We start from the raw sequence: 14,078 nt of genomic DNA on the forward strand, positions 1-14,078 counted from the left end.
TCTCTTCTTCCTCTGCCTTCCTCCCCATTCAGCCCTCTCTGTTTGGGTGTGACAGAAAGATCAAACTTTCCTAGCAGAGTGCAGAGGGGGTCCTCACCTGACGAAGAAGTGAACAGTTCACACTTGGAGATCTCAGTGATGCCCATGAGCCTTGCAGAGAGATCTTAGGAAGGTTGCGTGGACATGAGACTTTCTCAGGCCCTGTCTGGGTGGCAGAGATGGCCGGGTGGAAAAATTCTGCTGGTACAGGTAACAGAGAGCAAGACGCACCTGGAGAGAAGGGGCTGGGAGGGACTGACAAAGCACCAAAAGAAATGGGGAGGAGAACAGAAACAGGAAAAAAAAAAAAAAAAGAAAGTTGAAGAGTCCTCCAATTTGATTTGGTGCCTTTGCTACTGTTACACCGAGGGTCCTGCAAGTCCAGTGTTTGGAGAATATTTAGTAACATACACTCCTGGCCAAGATGACTCAGTCTAGTGTTCACAGCATAGTCCCACTTTCTACGCAAGGACCAAAACCTGCACCAGATCCGGAAGATCTAATGCAGCTCAGAGCCATAAAGCAACAACCCAGCTTGCCTCTCTGGTTGCTGCTCTCACAGAAATCCCAAGCTGTAAGGCCTTGATTCAACTACGTATCACTGCCAGAGGATTTTCATCCCAGACCCCGCAAAGCACGGGATGAAGGGAAATAAAAAAACTGGTGGTTTGGGAAACCTGTGGACCATAGGAGGCCAGAGCATGCTCAATGGTAGAACTGGAGCACTTCCACCAAAGGCAGACATATATTACATGTTCCCTGAACCTGCCACCTGAGGAGCCTGGTCTCAGGGGGCAGCAACATTTTACCATGCCAAGTGAGCACAGTTCATCCAGCTGGCATGTCAGGAGAGGCTGTCCCTACTCTTCTCTGACTATGCATGGGCGCACTACTGTGAATGGGAATCAGCTTTTTCACGATACTTCACATAAGCAAGTCTGAGTGAGGATATAAGATCTAGCAGGAAAAGAAGGAACTGTTCCTCTCCCCATTCCTGAGGACTAGCAAACTGAAAGCTAATTCTTGGTTACTGTAACCCCACATCAGATTAACTCCATTCCGGGCAGGGGAGAGGCAGGAGAAAGGCAGATGAGCTGAGCCAACCCACACTTTCAGCAGACCTGGAGAACGATGAGAACCGTGCTCACCTTTGGTACTTTCATGCTTTAGCCAAGACTGGACTGAGTTGAAAGGAGTTTTCTCCATTTCACACAGGTAACTGTCCGGGTTTGTAGAGCCATCTGCACTGGATATTGGGAGCAGGCATTCCCCCAGATCTCCTACCCCATTGGAGTCAGGGCTGTCCTGGCCATCCTGCTGGAAAAAATAAGTGAGGACAAAGCCTTGTAAAATTTAATGGCAGGTGACAGAGCAGACTTGTCAAAGCCTCAAGAAGGGCTGATTCGGAAGATACCTTCAAGCTAGCTAAGAGATGCTCAGGTTTCCAGCCCAAATCCCCTAAATTTAGGCTCATTCAGAGGAAGTTACTGACAGTAGTGAAGAGAACTTTCAAAAACATACATCCTTTTTTTTCTCCTCAAATCCTTCTCTATGATATGTCTCTATGGAGAAGCTCTTGAAAAGTGACCAGAATTTATATTCCTCATCAGGGACACTTGGATGAATACAGAGCACTTCACATGAGCAGAGGCAGAAATACAGCGCATGGTACAACATGCCCATGACTGCCTGGGGCTAACCTTGATCTCCTTAGGACTCAGCTGAGAAGCGCTGCGATTGTCTGACTCATCTCCTAGAAGGATGGAAGAGGACTTGTCTGAATTGAGGGATAATGCTTCCATTTCGGCCAGCTGGACCTGCAGGAAGGGAAAGGAGCTGTCACAGGTCATGCCTGGCATCCACATTTCAAGCAGTCACACTGTTCATGATGGATAAGTGAGAGCCTGTAGACCCAAGATCAATTTTAGGTTATATTCCTTGGATACATCAGGTACTGCCTAACCCAGACCTGGGCTGGGCTGGGCAGGAGAATCCACTTTTTAAGGAAGGCTGATCATATGATCTGCAAGCAGCCCACCACCAGTCCATTCTCCTCTAGTGCCAGAATTGAAGGAAGGAGTCCTGATTCTGTCCCAGCGATATGGCTGGCACAAGGCCCTGCAAGTAAAGCCAGGTGGGGAGAGGGCTCCCTCAGGCCGGTGACAAGGCAGTCTGCTCTGCTGATGGATGAGGAGTGGACCCCTCTCTCTGAAGGCGCCATGGACAGCCCTGCTTAAACATGAAGGTGCTTTCATTCCAGGGATAATCATGCCTCTTGCAGTCCATGCCAGTATCATGCTTTTCATATTCTTACCTTTATCACTGAAACCCTGTTTCCCTTCAGCTTCCCCACGTCTTCCCTCTCCCCTCACCTCTAACCTACCCAAGACCTCAGCTAACACCGTCTCCCATCCTGCTCTCCATCCCTAAACTCATTCCTCCCACCCACCCATACTTGTGCTCTCTTGCTTCCTGAAACCAAGTCTGACCACTGCATCTCTCTCATCTTTGGGCCTCAGCTCCGCTCCAGTCCCATGCCTGACCTTGCTTCATCTTTTGGCCTGTTTCATACCACATGTGCCCCTCTGCCATCCTCTTTCCTCCAAGCTTTCAATTCCCCTCTACCTGACATCTCTTTCCCACAATGCCTGAAAAGCATCTCCTTTTTCTAGTAGCCTAAGCAGCTGCTCTGTCTCTCCTGTGCTCGGCTTTCCATCACTAGTCTCTAGAGTCCCACCAGTTCCCACCAACAGCACCTGACTCTTGAGAGCTATATTCTGGGTTGTCTCAGTCAGGACAACTTGCTTCCTTGCCACTTATGTTGTCCTCCCCTGTGTTTGTGTTTGCAAGAGGCAGGTACAGCTTTTGTGCTATAAGAGCAGGTGGAACATTTGGAGAGATGACTCCTTCGAGCTGGGAGTTGAGTGGCTTGTGCCAATGCCAGAGACTGGAAGAGGTCTCCGTCTGAGGGATAATGCACTTTGAATAAACAGGACAGAAACCCAGAGCTGGATTTAAATAAAGGGCACAAATGACATCCTTATTTGGGATATTATTCTGACACGGGAACATGGTGCCGTTCAACCATGAAGAGAGCCCAAAACCAACAACTGCTGCTCAGAGCGCAGACGCACTGGAGAACCCACAATGAAGTTATGTCAAGCACGCTACACAGCCACCAGTCAACAACTACTTGTGTAGAGAAACACAGTCTTTATTCAGTCCCACTTAATGTGCGTACTCATCCATTACTCGCCTAAGTGCTTGTTACACCAGAACAACCTCACAGCTGTGCTTGTAGAGACACGAGCATGAAATGTGATAACATCTGTGACTACCTTCTTCATCCATAAAAAAGGGTTTCAACAAAAGCCAGAATAGTCTGTTCTTCACTGAACCACTTGCTCACAAATTCTGGCCACCCTGGGATCTACACAAAAAACATAATCAACAAAGTCATGAACAGATAAGCTGCATGAGTGGAAACGCGGTTCACTGCTGCTCACTGGCAAGCTCCTGCCCCTGGCTAAACACACTATCAGCCACCAATACACAGATTGGTGTCAACCAGCCCAAAAGTGAAAGGAGAGCAATGACAAGAGAAGAGGTTAGCGGTATGAAAAAAAGATGGTTTGTTCTTATAGCTTCCATTCATGCAGAATATTTAAAAATCTTCTGACTAAAGATAAGGAACAAAAAAAAATTTAAAAATTGCAGTGGGGGGAGAAAGGGCTGTTCACTAGGAGCACAATCCATGAAAACTGCCAGGGACATCAACCCGAGACACTGAACCATACACACGTATCCCCTAGAATATAACTAGTTACAGATATAACATATCTTTAAGAACAAAGCCACGATTACAAAAATCCTTAATTGTACAAGTAATTGGTTTGAAAATAAGATGCCAGCAGCTTAACTGGGAAAGACACTGAGCACTTCTGCTCAATGCAACAAAAAGCTTAGCACATATTAATAACTTTGAGCATATGTTTAAGTGTTGTGTCCATCCACTGTGCTCAGCATCTTGACAGATTAAACTACAAACAAAATGGGAGTGAACGTTTTTGGCTAATAAGCGATTTTTGTCTCAAGGGCAGAGTTAAGGGTGATTCGGTGGGCAGCAAGCATACTATTTTGTTCGAACACACATGTATTGAATAGGACTAGATAAAAACTGTTTTGCCTCTATCACTTGCTGTCGATTGCTTCTGAGATAGTACAATTCTGTCTGTGCGTACAATGCACATTTGGATATGCTGATGTACCAGAGTACACTCTAATTTACTAATGACTACATGCATTCCTGGTGTTAGTGCTGGGACAATCCTAGCTGTGACTCCATGTAGTGATTTCCTGTTGTAATTTCCTCAATGTTTTTACACTGTGAAACATGAAGAGAAGGTCATGATCAACCATGACTTAAAATCCTGAGCTGTAGTTTTGATTCATATAATCAGAAATAAAATATCTACATTTTACTACTAAAGTTATTCCTGCAGATATAGATAATTTCTTTTCAATTCCACATTTTAGATGTATTGAAATATCAATTTTGAAAAATAATTTATGGCTCCATAACAACCATTAGAGAATATGATCTAAGAATAATTCTTTGGTTGTGATTATTCTGTTAAACTCTCTGCTGTGGCTGTGAGTTGCACTTGAAAATTTTGCTGTCTAGTTTCCTTGTTGGGAAGGTAAGAAAATCTGTTGTTGTTGTCTTCATTCCTAGGCAGGATACTGAAGACTATCTGGAAGGTTTTCAAATGCAGCAAACTAGCTGCAAATGACTTGATTTCAGGGTAATCGTTCTGGAATGCCTTAGAAGACCTGATTTTCTAAGAAGGCTGAGCACCAACTGCTGAATATAAGGACTTATGTAAAGCAGTATAAATCACAGTTAACTGAAAACTAGTTATTTGACTGCATTAATGCAGCATCCATTTGTGAAGTGTTGCAATACTGATGAACTACATCAATGTTTGTATTTTGATACTTTCAAAGGGAAGCTATGGGGACAAGCAGATAGCTGACAGGCTGAAAAAAAATTAGAGCATCAGAACTAGGCATCTGAAACCAAACATAATATTGTTTGCTTCAAACATGGATAAAGCATTCTGTCAATGAGAACTCTCTTCCCAAGTTTCTGGGTTTCTTTATAAGCAATAGCAACATACAAAGTTAGTTATGGGGAAGGAGATAGTGATGATTGCCACTGATGTCCTGATGTACTGACAGATGAGCCAAGCTACTGTCACAAGTCTGACCACGATTGTAGCAGTTAAATAAAATAAAATTATTTCAGAAACAAAATTAATTCTGCTACTTACCTAACTTCTCCCAGGCTACTTTGCTCCTGAAGTTTCACAATATGAAAAGACTATTTGCTTAGGAAGCAGTCTTCCAAAGCATCTACTAGCTTTAGGAGCACAAGCCTAAGCCATTTGGTGTCCTGCTCTTAGCAACAACCCATTTGTCAGCTAACAGGTTCTACATCAGAAAAGAGGCTCTCAAACTTTCTCAGTGGGCCCATTTTTATTTAGTTTTTGCTCAAACTAATTAGCTGTTTTTCACCACAAACCAATCCATGCTCACAGACAGTGACTCTATTCAAAAAGGCATTTAAGCATGTGCTTAATTCATCAACCTCAACAGGGAATAAGCAAGCACATGCTTAAAATGAAAACAAAACACATGCTTAAATCTCCCACTGAATTGTCCCTGAGTGCTGTCACTGGGCTGAGATCCTTTGAGTCCTCCATACAACATAAGCTTGAACCTCTGCTTTTCTTGCAGAACTGAACACAAGAGCTGCCAGGACGCCTTCATAGTAATTTCTCTACAACTCATTCAGTCCCTCCTGGCCTATGTCCTGGCACATCTCACCTTTCCACCACCTCAAACATGCCCCGTGGCTAAGAAGGGCAGGCCTGCACTAGAGGCAGTATCAGCAAAGCGTGACAGATGACACACACAGGTCAACAAGCTCTCTGTCTACACAATCTACAGCCAGGAGCACACATCGGACAACCTGCAGGCATGTGGGTGTGGGTGTGCAGGTCTTGGGGGGGAAAGTCCCCTCACGCATCCTCGTACGCAGGTTACCTCTTGCTTGTCATGGTTACACTTCTCGCACATGGCCGGCGAGGAGTAATGATGGAAGACGGAGCCCGATAGGTTATCGATGATCATTAACTCCCCGTCGAAGGAGTCCTTAATAATTAAAGAGACACTGTCCAGCCATAAGTTCTCCTAGGGGACAAGAAAGGGGGGAGGATGGGAGAGATCATTTTAAGAATGCCGAGTTTTTTGCTTCAAAGTTTCATGTGAATTTGGGGCTGGGTTTTCCACCCTGACTCATCTGGAGCAGCACCTTGTTCCTTGTTCTGCACGTACCTGCACAGGGTCACTGGGGAAGCATTTGCTCCTTAGGGTGTGTAAAGGTGCCAGACTTCAGTGCAAAAAAAAAAAAAAAAAAAAAAAAAAAGGGACTCTCTTCACTCACTTTCACTCACTGTCAGTGCACCACAGCACTGCTCACACCTCCCTTCCAGCTCTGCTGGAGTGTCTTGCTCTTGATTTGCCATTTCCCCTGCTCTGTTCTTCTGAGCTCTAGTCTCAAATTTGCTCCTAACACACCTTTAGCTGATCTGCTCCATCCCTCCTCTGCTGGCCCTCAGGTTCCTACACCATGTTGACAATGAACAGGACCCACTGCTATCACAGCCTTGTCCCCACACGATGCTACCAACTCAAAAGCCCACCACTGAAAGCAAACCTCTCACCCTGAGGTGGAAGAGTCTATCTGCTACAGCTAAGCCCTCTGTCATCTAGGCTTCCCAGCTTCTCCCCACAGCTACTTGCTGCAGTCTGGTTGGTAAGCTCAAAGGTGTACTTACCTGTGCTGGAGAGTAACATCTCATGCACAGACGTCCTTCAGGATCTGTTCTCCCACTGCCTTCTCCTGTTCCTGCTCCTTTTCCCTGTCCTGAATTCGGGGAGCCTGACTTGCGGGAGCACAGCCCATGTGCAATTTCCAGCTCAATCTCAGCATCCATCTCCGCATCCTCCTGGGCCTCCTTGTTGCTGTCGTCGAGATGTTTCATGAGCACAGCTACCACCACATTGATGAGGACAAACTGGGCTGTGAGCACAAAGCTGACAAAGTACAGTGGGGAGATGAACTGCAGGTTGCTGAGGCAGCTCCGGTCATCATGGCTGCAGTCACGCAAGGTATCCTTGAGGGGAAGTTGGGTTTGAGAGGGAACGATGGAAGGAAGGAAGGACTAAAGTAAGAATACAAGCTTGGCTGCTCTTTCTGCCAAAACCCACTGATGCCAATGAAAAGAACAGGGCAAATGTTTCTATCACCTCACACCCTCCGGGATCATAAGGTTCTCAAAGAATCAGGGACACTATCTGATCATGTGCTTTTTGCTTCAGAGCAAGTATGTCCAAAGGTGTACAGAGTAAACTACTTCCAGACCATCACGTTGCTGCCACTGTAGCCACGTACGTATGAGCTAGAACAAAACTGAGTAGTTTGGTACTGCCTTCTCCCATCCAGACTCAAAAGCACCATATATGTTCAAAGAACTTTCCTCTCTCCCTCTCCTTTGAAGGAATTATTTATTTTTGATTGGCCTGGTAGTTCTGCAGATGGGTGCCATGTCCAACGCACCCACATTCAGCTTTGATAACAGGCCTTACGACAGTAGATATTCCCTTTAGCCTAGACAGTCTTCTTGTTCCTCCCAAGGACAATTTGCACTTTTCTCAGCCAGACGCCTGTAGGACTAGATGAGCGTAAGGTCTGAGTTACCATGGTGGGGAAGGAGATTCTGGCCCAAGCAGGGACCTTATCTAGCAGCTCAGCTCCTGCGCTCCTTCCCTTTTCTAGCCCAAGCACTGCTGAACAGAGCACACATCAGAATTTCTCCTTCTCCACAATAAGGACATCCATGCCTCTGACGCCCAGTTACCTTCATGATCCCATTCCAGTTGTCACCCGTGGACACCTGGAAAAGCGTGAGGAAGGCCATCCCGAAGTTCTCAAAGGTGGCGTGGCGGCTCATGCCCTCGCAGGGATTCTCATCATTACATACTGAAAGGAAGGGGATGGCAGCTATCAGCAGAGGACACACTGCCAGCCCTGAGATCAACAGCAGGAACTGGGGAAGGGGACTTCAGGCTTCTCACAGCCTGGAGACCTCTGGTAATGGCCTCTGCACCCTGCCCAACAGTTGGCTGTTGCCCACCAATACAGAAAAATTCCTGATGGCCCAACCCCAGCACATCAGGCAGTGTAACTCAGTTGCTTAGGGGGATCCTCCCAACATGTCATTGTGCTGCCTTTCTTCTTGGTCAATATTCAATGGCAAGAGACATAAATAAGCCTTCCCTGAGTTTTTCCTGTAATCTTGAAGGCGATATCAAGGTAGGCAGTGCAGAAAAAGCAAAAGTTTAAGAATGAAAGAGAAACCAGACACTGCTTTTATTTTGTAAGGCTGTAGGACAATAACAATTTAGAGGGAAATTCCTCTTACATCAATTACACATAAGGGAGAATAAAGGCCACCAAGTAATTCAGTCCCTTTATTGAATAAGTACTGATTTTGAGAAACCTCAGCTTCCCAGCAGGTGTGTATCTCACACTGGAGCATGGTCTGCTTGAGACTTACCCAGTTTTCCAAAGAGCTCCACTCCTAGAGCAGCATAGATGAAAAACAGGAGCATGAAAAGCAGTCCAAGGTTTCCCACCTGAAAGCAAACAGCATGGTCAGCCTACCCCAAAGTCTGTTTCATCTGTACTGGCAAGTGTTTGTCTTTCAAAGCCTGAAGAGAACAGTAGCAAATTCCCAATGTACAAATTCAACCAAACAATTTCTTATCACTTGAAAAATCACCAGTGATGGCACTATTTGCAACTGGACTTGAAGGATGCTCTTTTCCCAGTTGCCTCCACTCCAGCACAAGCTGTGGCCAGGGCTGACTGAAGTGTGCGGTTTCTGGGCCAGGTGAAGACAAGCACATGGGGGTAGGGGCGCAGAAGATGAAGCCAGTTTGGCTGAGTGAAGGACAAGCTATGGATTACAGCATAGAGACATGTCCTGCAGTGCTACATGCCCCACCATACTGCCTAAATCCCTTGAAGTTATGCTCATGTGAAGAGTGCAATAGCAGCGCTCAAAAAAGACAGGGACACAGGTACACCAGCTCCTGCCATGAACCAGGCAGAGCATGGTGCGGCAAAGCACCAGCCACATGTAGAGGTTACAGTAGGCAGGTGGGAAGGAAAAAGGGTAAAGAGGCCCTCTTGAAATGTGTGGAAAGGAGAAGAGAGAAAAGGAGACCATGGAGGAACCAAGAGGAGAAGCAGAGCTTCCTTTGCATCTCATGAATAATAGGTCAAAGCCCAATTTCTGGGCCTCCAGAAGCTGCTGTTTGGAAATGCCCCAATGCAAGGATTGCTCCTTCATGGTGCACAAAGGCAGCAGTGCTACCAGTAACATGGCGCTGCCCCCAAGTCCTCACTCTCCCAAATCACTGCTTGCCTCTCAGTCTCCTGCCTCCCAGCATGTGGGGCAGCTGGATTATATGTAAAGAGCAGGAAGGGGTTTCAGAAGAGACAGGCTGAACAGTAACAAAAAATGACAGTAACGGTTAGCACACTGTTGGTGGAGCAAGAGTAGGCACGGAAAAATTAAGGACCTAACTGGTATATGGGTGTTTTTGAAAAAACAAACAGTGTTTGGTCTGAATGCATATGGCCACTGGGCCTTTGTTAGGATCATCCACTTCAGGAATCTAATTTAGTCACTGCAACTGCTGTGCCATCCAAATTCAGGAGAGAAATGAATGATTCAGCCCACCCAGTCCCCTGGGCTGCCAGGTCCTGGCTCGCTACATACTCAGTGGAAGGAATTATTTCTGATGACTAAATTGGACACCATTGTAAATGCTCTGAACACACACACACCTCTGGGTCTGTGTCTACAGGGCATTAAGAAAAAGAAGTTAATAAAACTTAGCTAAGGGCTAAATTTCCAAAGGGCCCTTTAAAATGAAAGCTCTATTCACTATTAAGAATTGTTGCAGTATAACAAAGACAGGAAGGGAATTGAAACAGGACAACTGGAGATGCCTTATATGCCATTAGCAAGCCAATATCCCTGATGTGAGTCTGTGCTCTAGGAACATAAAAAGAAAGGTCGAGAGGAGGAAAAAGCACAAGGGAAAGGACAGCTTATTTTAAACTGCTTCTTTTGGCAAAGCCAATAAATCTTGGAGAATAATATTACAGATAATTCAATTGTCCCCTGAAGACTCAGTGTATAAAATATGGAGACTAAATTCAATCTTTTAACAGTGAAACCGGGGGATTTTAGCCCTGCTTTAAGTGCAGATTTTTACACAGCTTTAACTATGGAGTGATTTTTGATCCCTCTGTTATATAACTTTATTAAATGAAGCCAACCTGTTATAGAAGCAAGCAAAAGCCAATCAATAGGAAGTGGATTGATCATAGGCTTTGATGCTGCAAGGATTAAGCACTATGCGCTACTACCTTCCAGGAAATATCTAGAGACCAGACCTTTAGACATTTGCTTGTGAGGGTTTTGTGGCAGATATTAATGACCTCCAAAAGACCTGACCTATCATCTTGGATAGCAAAGGAGCTGTAGGTGAACGTGAGAGAGAAAAGCCAGAATTTATAAAGAATGGAAGAATATACTTGTGGTTTGTGGCTAGGACCAGACAGCAGGGCTCAGAAGCTTGAACTGCGGTCCCAGCTGTGCCTTTTGCTATCCTGAGCAAAACACTTCACTGCCTGATGACTCAGTTTCTCCATCTACATGACAGGGATATGAACATTTCCTCCTCTCCTATTTATTCTTTATATTTTGGGGGTAGAAGTTGAATGTCACCATTTAAGTACAAATATACTGCAGAGTCCTCTTACTGACAGCTTCTGGATACTGCTTCAGCCAGCTCTTAGTATCTATGTGTTGCATTTATCTGGGTTGCAGAATAAACATGCCACAGACATGCAGATGCTGGATCTGGACACCTGCTCCATTCCAGATCCTTGCCTGAACAAATCAGCTGTTGTAGCTCCTGCAATGGAAAAGAGCAAGGTGCAAAGAAGCTGCACTGAGCCAGCCTGGGGCAGCAGAGCCAGAACTAATAAACGTTACTGGCCCAAAGCTGCCTGCTGTAAGAACACCCTTAATCTCCTGTTCTTTCCATTGTCCATTGTATCTCAGCCCCCAACTATCCTGGATGACAATATTATTATATATCCTATATATGAATTATATTATTATTATTAGACAAAAATACAAATTATTCTTGTATAATGAAAAGCATGAGAGATCAGACAGACCACAGGATCCAGGAAAGATCAAACTGTTTCCCCCTCGCTTCTGTGCCATGAGATTCCTCTAATTCAGATTGACATTTATTGTCACCAACATCAGAAGTAAACTCCTTGGGTAGCTACTCATGCTGTTTTCAGATTGATTCTCAGCTCTGCATCACTCACTGAGACTGGCACATTAGCTGATAAATCAACTGACAAATGCCCATGCCTTTTGATATCATGCAAGACAGCTGCCTGCTTGGGGCCTGCCAGGGGAATGGTCTGATGTATGATCAGTAGAGCCACTTGATGCCATTACTCCTTGCTTAACAATTCTCTCTAGAGGATCCAAAAGGAAGGGGACCAGTCTCCCTTGTTGCTCATCCATCACGGAGGATCCTCACAGTGGGCTTGAAGCCTGTGTAAAGCACCGTGTCAGCATCTCATTCGGGAACAGCTGCCGCTCACAGCTCATGAAATCCTTCTGTCTAGCTGTCTTGCAGTAGACACTTAACTGCCGGCTGTGTGAGCCACAACAGAGCGCGTCACTGCTTCTCATACATGAGAGGCTCAGAAACACAAAGGGATCCAGGAGGAGGAAGGAAGAAAAGAAAGTAGGAAGGGGGAGGCACTGGCTAAGAAAAGGAGTGACAGCAGTGTGAATGAAAGAGAGGAGGGGAAAAGGGGGTGCATGTGGGGAAGGGTGAGAGGGGCAGAGACGTAAAGACCTCCTTTCCTCCTGAAATGGCTGTCAGTCACTCTCCCCTTCTTATGGAGAGGGGAGAGAGGAGCTGGGGACTAGCCGCAAGTGGTAGACACTAGCTAGACATGATGGGAAGAAATCTGCCCTTATCCAGGAATCAAGCCTTATTTCATTCACCCACTAGAGAACAGAGACATGAGGTGAACTGTACCCTCCGTGAATGACATGATAAACTGAACAACACCTATCTGAGGAGAGCTGTACCCCCATGACTGACATGAAAGCTTGGACATCACCTTCAGGCAGTTGCCTGCTCAACACACCTCTGAGACACCACAAGAATCAACCCTTCAGAAAAAGGGTGCATGGCAGGGGAGTTGGACTAGATGACCTTTAAAGGTCCCTTCCAACCCAAACTATTCCATGATTCTATGATAAAAGGAGAGTCTTTGGGGCAGCTGGTCTGTTTTACCTGTGGCAGGGCTTGAACAACTGTATCCAGCAGTGCTCGCATTCCTGTGGCCATCTTCAGTAGCTTCAGAACTGTCAAAACAAGCACAAGAGAAGTGTCACTCAGACTGAGCTCAGAAGGTCCATCCTTTGTGTGACTTACTAATGGCAGTAGCACAAGACAGATGTCCTGTCTCCCCTTGCCCTAAAAAAACTCTATTGTCCCCGTTGGCCCCCTTCTCTCTTTGCCCACTTCTTTTGACTGGTGGTTCCTTCTCCTCCAGTGCATTTCCTTCTAAATACTCTGTTTCTGCCACCCGTGCCTATCGGGCTTGTTCTGCTTCACCCAGACAGTCTGTTCAAGAACCCTCTTTCTCCCAGAATTGTGTATCACAATTCTCCCTCTGCTCTGATTTTTCATTCCATCGCTTTCTCTTCCTCCAGCCACCATCTGTTAAGGCAGCTTAGCACATCTTGGCCACCACCAGGAAGATTCAGTCCCCTCCTTGTGCAAACTTCAACCTGCTTGGTGACCACTTCTCCGAACACCACTGCCATACTTGTCCCATAAAAGAATGACAGAAAAAGTTCATCTCTTCCATGATCTGCTCACCCTCCTGGTCCTTCACCTCCTGTTAAAACCACTGCATCTAAATGCCTGGCTTAAGGAAACCAGAAAGCCTTAGCCTCTAGTCTGTCCTCTGTCACATCCCCCTGCCTCCCTCCCAGGGCTAGGGACAGGGGGAGCCCATGACTCTACAGCCACTGCTCAATGAGTCACGGCACCAAGTCCCACTCCATGGCTACCTACACCACTGCCTCTGGCCAGTGTCTCACCCCGGGCAATGCGCAGCACCCTCATGATCCGGATGATAGTGGGGTTAATTGGGAGAGCAGCATTGATTTCAATCTCTTCCAACGTGATGCCCATGACAGACAGCAGCACAATGGCCAGATCTAACTGGTTCCACCTTAAGAAGAAAAATTGAAGAGAATAAAGGAATATATGGAGTTTTTCCATTTCCCTGAAAAAGAAAGTGAATTGTCTCCACTTTAACCTATTTCTTTATGTATGAATTCAAGGCCCCACTCTGAGTCAGCCTATATGGACTTTTGCAGACAAACAGAGATTCACTTTGCACACACACTGAGTAGCCAGAGGCAAGCCAGCCTGATCTGAAAGCATGGAGCTGTGTTACTATGGTGCTATGCTTTGAGTAATGGGCTCAGCTTTTTATGGCCTTACTACCTCGAATCAGCTTCGTTATACGTGTTCTGCTTCAGCATGCTCCCAGTTTGCCCCAAGGGCAGAAAAAAAATGGCGCTCTCTAACCCCACCTCCTTAGCTTTCCAGCCTAACCAGCAGATGCCAACCAAGAGGCAGGTTTTGGACAACTCTTACTATTGCCTAGGCATTGCAGCTCATGCGGGCTGAGGCTAGGTCCATGCTGTGCAGGACTAGGAGGCAGTCAGGGCACTCTGCTACCACCTCACACTCCAGACAGGGATCCATCCTCAAAA

General features: G+C 46.0%; 1 protein-coding gene across 2 annotated transcripts in view; it reads right to left on the reverse strand.

Moving 5' to 3' along the window:
* The window catches only part of CACNA1I (calcium voltage-gated channel subunit alpha1 I), a 157,363-nt gene that overhangs the window by 2,418 nt on the left and 140,867 nt on the right, over window positions 1–14,078 (reverse strand). For both annotated transcript variants that reach the window (XM_087765188.1, XM_087765187.1), the window contains 9 exons: window positions 13,395–13,528; window positions 12,580–12,650; window positions 8,724–8,802; window positions 8,025–8,146; window positions 6,942–7,280; window positions 6,148–6,294; window positions 1,740–1,856; window positions 1,188–1,356; window positions 98–294 (listed from right to left, as the gene is read on the reverse strand). In XM_087765188.1, the coding sequence (XP_087621314.1) occupies window positions 98–294; window positions 1,188–1,356; window positions 1,740–1,856; window positions 6,148–6,294; window positions 6,942–7,280; window positions 8,025–8,146; window positions 8,724–8,802; window positions 12,580–12,650; window positions 13,395–13,528 (1,375 nt within the window). The remainder of the gene's footprint in view (window positions 1–97; window positions 295–1,187; window positions 1,357–1,739; window positions 1,857–6,147; window positions 6,295–6,941; window positions 7,281–8,024; window positions 8,147–8,723; window positions 8,803–12,579; window positions 12,651–13,394; window positions 13,529–14,078) is intronic.

The sequence above is a fragment of the Nipponia nippon genome, unplaced genomic scaffold (genome assembly GCF_047370975.1).
Source record: "Nipponia nippon isolate SJK-2023a ecotype South Korea unplaced genomic scaffold, ASM4737097v1 scaffold_3, whole genome shotgun sequence".
In the NCBI taxonomy this organism is placed as follows: domain Eukaryota; kingdom Metazoa; phylum Chordata; class Aves; order Pelecaniformes; family Threskiornithidae; genus Nipponia; species Nipponia nippon.